The following is a 7,035-nucleotide window of genomic DNA, read 5'->3' on the forward strand; positions in this document are numbered from 1 at the left end:
TTACTGACCCCAGCAACTGCTGTGCAGAGCTGTCAAGTTTTCTATTTTACAGTCAGAGCACAAAGAAAACAGATGGTGCAGAATGGCTGTACATTTCAAATCTTTATTTGTGATGGTTATTAGTACAAAATGAATTTAATAAAGTGTAAACTGCATTCTGGGATGTACTTTATCTAAGAAGAAACACATGGGTTTCCAATTCATGTAAGTTGTGCCAACGACAAATCTAAAATGATTGCTCCTGGATTACGAAGTTATTTACACTGTGTTTGGAACATCCAGGGCAAACATTAAGTTCAGGATAAAACCCACTGGTACAAGAAATGTGTGTTGTCCCACTGGTTAAATAAATACAACCCCCTGTTAAATGAACTGTTGTAATTCTGGAAATTTATAGTGTATGTGTAGGAGAAATTATATATTGGGGAATCTAACACTACACAGTAACAAGTAATGCATGACAACCTTAGTGGCACGAAGTAAAAACATGCTCTAAAAGATTTACCTCCCATTTACTGAACAATTATTTAAAGTTTTTAATATTTTTTTTAGACATATTACATTTAAATTAAAACCGGACACATCAGCAAAATTGTTTAATCAGTTTTTTTATCGTAATATTAAGAATCAAGAATCAAGAGTCTTTATTGTCATTATGAGAACATAACGAAATTTTGCAGGCACTTCCAGCTTAAGAGGCACACATATAAATAACACAACATTTAAAAAACACTTACAGAAAATATAAAACACCCTTAAAGAAGAAGAAATGTAAATGAAGTGCATCTTAGTGCAAGTCCAGTCTATGAGATGTTGTGTGTGATTGTCCTACTGCTGAGGACTGGTGGTCTGTTTGATTGTCATGTTAGACGGTGAGTGTGCGTAGCTGGAGGGGGGAGGGTGCATGTGTGAGGGTTCTGCAGGTGGATGGGATGTGGTGTTTTGCTACGGGGGGCCAAATGCTTTCACAGCTTATTGAAAACCAATATTAAAAACCACAGGCTAACTTTGCTCAATGAGTCACCAGGCTTCACAATTTACGTGCAATTTGCTTTCAACTTTGAGGGTTGAGCTGTGAAGAACGATGAGAGAACTACATTAAACACTGGGGATGTCGACACTTATTTCCCAGTACCCATTTCGGTACACATTGGGATTTTGTTAGAGTGCAGTGATTAATCCTGTGGGATTCAGAATCAATTAGCATTATTAAATAAGTGTTTTCCTCCGCTTTGAGGATGTGAGTGTTCCTTACTGTGGAAGGCATGTTTCCTCACTGATTAAATTAATGTTAATAACGATAAGGCCCGAAAAGTAGTGATGCCGACTGGAATATACGGAAATTATAAAGTGGGTTTACTGTATTTTTTGTTACTTTTATGAGCAACAGAAGAATGTCTCAATGTTTCAAAAGACTAGATTCCAAGACATACGTCTGCTGGTTTAACGATGAGACCACAAAGTCGAATACTCTTCAACCAACGGTAGTCTGGTGCTCGGTACTTCCATCAACATCAGCCACAACAGTAGAATGACTGACAAAAGAAGTAAATAACACTGACCATCTTGTGACAATTCAATGTTCTGCTGAGAAACTTTTGGATTTGGTATTCATGTGGATGCTACTTAGACATGCACCATCCACCTAGAACAGACCAGGCAACCCCTCCCCATAGCAATGACATTCACTGATGGCGGCAGCCATCCCCAGCAGGATGCAGCCTGAAACAGGCACACACACAAAAACACTTTAGGAACAACTCAAAAAAACATGAAGAACAGCAAAAGGTGTTGACCTGGCCTCCAAATTTACTAGATCCCAAACTGATTAAGTTTCTGTGGGATGATCCACAAAGGCCCCTCCCCTCAACCCATAGGACCCAAAGGCCCCCACTAATAAGATTGTGTTGCCAGACACCACAGGACACCCCCAGAAGGCCCATGTCCATTCTCTGATGAGTCACGACTGTTTTGAAGGCACAAGGGAGACCTACACAATATTAGGAAGGTGGTCATAATGTTATGCCTGATCAGTGTATGAGCCACCACATGCGTGTGTTATTACCAATCCATGCTGAGCACAGAAGTCCAAAAAAACAGTCTGGTTCCCGTTTCCCAAGTTTCTACATTGATGTCCACAGATGGATCACTAGATCCTTGAGTCCCGGCAAAGCTTTGAAACAAATCTTATGAAATTCCCTCAAGGGATTTCTGAGTCATGAGAGTTACAAGAATGGAATGGGTCCGACATGGAGAACACAAAAAGGACGGATAGCACATCTTCCTCCCAAAGTGAGCTACAAGAAGTCTTTTTAAGCAGTGAAACAGCAGGTGGCTCAGCAGAGTATGCAACTTCATTGGCTGAGAAAGGTACTGGGAAACTGAGCTAACTATAGCCTTAAGCTTGGTTTAATTTTCTTTTCAAGGAAATCATTAATGATTCAAGACTTTTAAAATCTGTTTTTTATATCCACATGTGCAATTTAGTAAAGGCTGAGTTAGAAGATATAGAATTAACAAAATAATTGTATAAGTATAGATAATAATTGATACATCAATTATATAGAATACAATAATTCACAGAGCAAAACAAGTAATTGTTAGTCTCATAAAATGACATTAAAATACTGCTGATGTTTTATCTAATGTGTTGTATGCTTAACAATGTTTTAAGGAAATTACTGCTCCATCATGTCAGAGAGAAATCACAGCAGTGTGACTGAATTCATCCTGACTGGATTCCCTGGACTTCATCCAGAGTACCATGGTCTCGCCTCAGTTGTATTGTTCTTTGTGTATTTGTTAACTGTTGCAGGCAATGCCACTGTTCTTTTTTTATTTGCAACCAACCGTAGCCTTCATAAGCCGATGTATTATATCATTCTAAATCTGAGTGTATGTGACATCCTCTTCAGCACGACCGCTTTACCTAAGATCATCAGTAAGTACTGGTTTCACTCGGGGGGCATTTCATTCAATGCTTGCTTCATCCAAATGTATTTTGTTCACTATCTTGGCACAGCAAATTCTTTTATTCTGCTCCTCATGGCTTTTGACAGGTATATGGCTATCTGCCACCCTCTCAGATATCCAAATGTTCTTACAAACTCCACTATCCTCATTCTCAGTATTATTGCATGGACTATTGCCAATGCACCCTGTTTAAGCTTAGCAATTAGGGCGTATCCTCTTCCTTACTGTGCCTCCAACATAATCAATCACTGTTACTGTGATCATATTGGTATAACAATGCTGGCATGCACAGACAGGGCCCCTTATGGCTTCCCTGCATTTGTAGCTGCAATGGTCACACTACTTGGACCTCTTGCATTTATAATATTCTCATATATTTCTATAATTGTAGCAGTAAGTAAGACAGCAAATTCACAAGGTTGCCTAAAATCTCTCTCCACTTGCAGCACTCAGCTGATAATAATCTCTCTCTATTATTTGCCGAGATGTTTTGTTTACTTAGCCAGCAATGTTGGCATTAAGTTTAATGCTGATGTGAGAATTGTAATCATCATGCTGTATAGCCTTGCACCTCCCATGATCAATCCGCTTATATACTGTCTAAGAGCTAAAGACATGAGAGAAAGCTTTCTGAGGCAATTCCGCAGAAGAACCATCCCAAGGAAATAACAGATTTCAGTTCTTAATAAGAGTTAAATTAATTCTTTATTCAACGCTTTTCTTTTCATCTTCTCTTAAAACATGTCTGAATTTAAAACATACTCATAGAGAGGCAAAACTATTCTTGCCTGCCTTCTATGACTCTGTAGTGGCATCAGCCATCTTGTATGGAGTGGTCTGCTGGAGCAGTGGCATCACAGAGAGGGGGAGGAAGAAGCTGGATAAGATCATCAGGAAGTGCAGCTCTGTCCTGGGCTGCCCCTTGGACTCAGTGAGGGAGGTGGGTCACAGGAGAGTTCTGACTAAACTGTCCTCCATGCTGGACAATGAGTCCCACCCCCTGCACGGTGACCTGACGGGACTGAGGAGCAGCTTCAGTGACAGACTGCTTCACCCTCGATGTGTGAAGGAAAGATACAGAAGGTCTTTCCTTCCTGCTGCTGTTAGGCTCCACAACAAGCACTCCTAATATGTGCAATATATCGATTATTTATTATATCTGTGTCATTTCTGCATGCTGTTGCAAACTGCAATTTCCCCATTGTGGGACGAATAAAGGTTTTTCTTTTCTTATCTTATATTAATAACCAGAATGAGTATGTCCTATGCTTTGTTTTTATGTGAAATAGAATCATATACATGATTATTAAAAGAAATGGATTTTTGTTGTAGGCTACCAAGGAAAACAGCCTAAAATATTAAGCATTTAACTTATGAATGCATTTGTTTATCGCTCTTACTGACCCCAGCAACTGCTGTGCAGAGCTGTCAAGTTTTCTATTTTACAGTCAGAGCACAAAGGAAGCAGATGGTGCAGAATGGCTTTACATTTCAAATCTTTATTTGTGATGGTTATTAGTACAAAATGAATTTAATAAAGTGTAAACTGCATTCTGGGATGTACTTTATCTAAGAAGAAACACATGGGTTTCCAATTCATGTAAGTTGTGCCAACGACAAATCTAAAATGATTGCTCCTGGATTATGAAGTTATTTACACTGCGTTTGGAACATCCAGGGCAGACATTAAGTTCAGGATAAAACCCACTAGTACAAGAAATGTGTGTTGTCCCACTGGTTAAATAAATACAACCCCCTGTTAAATGAACTGTTGTAATTCTGGAAATTTATAGTGTATGTGTTTAGAAGAAATTATATATTGGGGAATCTAACACTACACAGTAACAAGTAATGCATGACAACCTTAGTGGCACGAAGTAAAAACATGCTCTAAAAGATTTACCTCCCATTTACTGAACAATTATTTAAAGTTTTTAATATTTTTTTAGACATATTACATTTAAATTAAAACCTGACACATCAGCAAAATAGTTTAATCAGTTTTTTTTATCGTAATATTAAGAATCAAGAATCAAAGTCTTTATTGTCATAATGAGAACATAACGAAATTTTGCAGACACTCCCAGCTTAAGAGGCACACATATACATAAAACAAAATTTAAATAAAACACGTAAGGAAAATATAAAACACCCTTAATGAAGAAGAAATGTAAATGAAGTGCATCTTAGTGCAAGTCCAGTCTATGAGATGTTGTGTGTGTTTGTCCTACTGCTGAGGACTGGTGGTCTGTTTGATTGTCATGTTAGACGGTGAGTGTGCGTGGCTGGAGGGGGGAGGGTGCTGCAGGTGGATGGGATGTGGTGTTTTGCTACGGGGGGGCAAATGCTTTCACAGCTTATTGAAAACCAATATTAAAAACCACAGGCTAACTGTGCTCAATGAGTCAACAAGCTTCACAATTTACGTGCAACTTGCTTTCAACTTTGAGGGTTGAGCTGTGAAGAACGATGAGAGAACTACATTAAACACTGGGGATGTCAACACTTATTTCCCAGTACCCATTTGGGTACACATTGGGATTTTGTTAGAGTGCAGCGATTAATCCTGTGGGATTCAGAATCAATTAGCATTATTAAATAAGTGTTTTCCTCCGCTTTGAGGATGTGAGTGTTCCTTACTGTGGAAGGCATGTTTCCTCACTGATTAAATTAATGTTTATAACGATAAGGCCCGAAAAGTAGTGATGCCGACTGGAATATACGGAAATTATGAAGTGGGTTTACTGAATTTTTTGTTTTTTGTTTTGTTTATGAGCAACAGAAGGATGTCTCAATGTGTCAGAAGACTAGATTCCAAGACATACGTCTGCTGGTTTAACGATGAGACCACAAAGTCAAATATTAACCAACGGTAGTCTGGTGCTCAGTACTTCCATCAACATCAGCCACAACAGTAGAATGACTGACAAAAGAAGTAAATAACATTGACCATCTTGTGACAATTCAGTGTTCTGCTGAGAAACTTTTGGATTTGGTATTCATGTGGATGCTACTTAGACATGCACCACCCACCTAGAACAGACCAGGCAACCCCTCCCCATAGCAATGACATTCACTGATGGTGGCAGCCATGCCCAGCAGGATGCAGCCTGAAACAGGCACACACACAAATACGCTTTAGGAACAACTCAAAAAAACATGAAGAACAGCAAAAGGTGTTGACCTGGCCTTCAAATTCACTTGATCCCAAACTGATTAAGTTTCTGTGGGATGATCCACAAAAGCCCCTCCCCTCAAACCATAGGACCCAAAGGCCCCCACTAATACGACTGTGTTGCCAGACACCACAGGACACACCCAGAAGGCCCATGTCCATTCTCTGATGAGTCACGACTGTTTTGAAGGCACAAGGGAGACCTACACAATATTAGGAAGGTGGTCATAATGTTATGCCTGATCAGTGTATGAGCCACCACATGCGTGTGTTATTACCAATCCATGCTGAGCACAGAACAGACCAGTCTGGTTCCCGTCTCCCAAGTTTCTACATTGATGTCCACAGAAGGATCACTAGATCCTTGAGTCCCGGCAAACCTTTGAAACAAATCTTATGAAATTCCCTCAAGGCATTTCTGAGTCATGACAGTTACGAGAATGGGATGGGTCCGACATGGAGAACACAAAAAGGACGGATAGCACATCTTCCTCCCCAAGTGGGCTACAAGAAGTCTTTTTAAGCAGTGAAACAGCAGGTGGCTCAGCACAGTATGCAACTTCATTGGCTGAGAAAGGTACTGGGAAACTGCGCTTAAACTTGGTTTAATTTTCTTTTCAAGGAAATCATTAATGATTCAAGGCTTTTAAAATTTGTTTTTTATATCCACATGTGCAATTTAGTAAAGGCTGAGTTAAAAGATATAGAATTAACAAAATAATTGTATAAGTATAGATAATAATTGATACATCAATTATATAGAATACAATAATTCACAGAGCAAAACAAGTAATTGTTAGTCTCATAAAATGACATTAAAATACTGCTGATTATTTATCTAATGTGTTGTATGCTTGACGTTGTTTTAAGGTAATTACTGCTCCATC

General features: G+C 39.0%; 1 protein-coding gene across 1 annotated transcript; it reads left to right on the forward strand.

The window, feature by feature from the left end:
• Positions 1–2,633: 2,633 nt before the first annotated feature.
• Positions 2,634–3,642, forward strand: LOC311497865 (olfactory receptor 52Z1P-like; the record flags this gene model as incomplete). The annotated part of the gene is made up of 1 exon (XM_084558228.1): positions 2,634–3,642. The coding sequence occupies exon 1, from the start codon at positions 2,692–2,694 to the stop codon at positions 3,640–3,642; it is 951 nt and encodes a 316-aa protein (XP_084414354.1). The 5' UTR covers positions 2,634–2,691.
• Between the last annotated feature and the right edge of the window lie 3,393 nt (positions 3,643–7,035).

This window comes from Chelon labrosus (genome assembly GCF_963514085.1).
Source record: "Chelon labrosus genome assembly, chromosome: 13".
In the NCBI taxonomy this organism is placed as follows: Eukaryota; Metazoa; Chordata; class Actinopteri; order Mugiliformes; family Mugilidae; genus Chelon; species Chelon labrosus.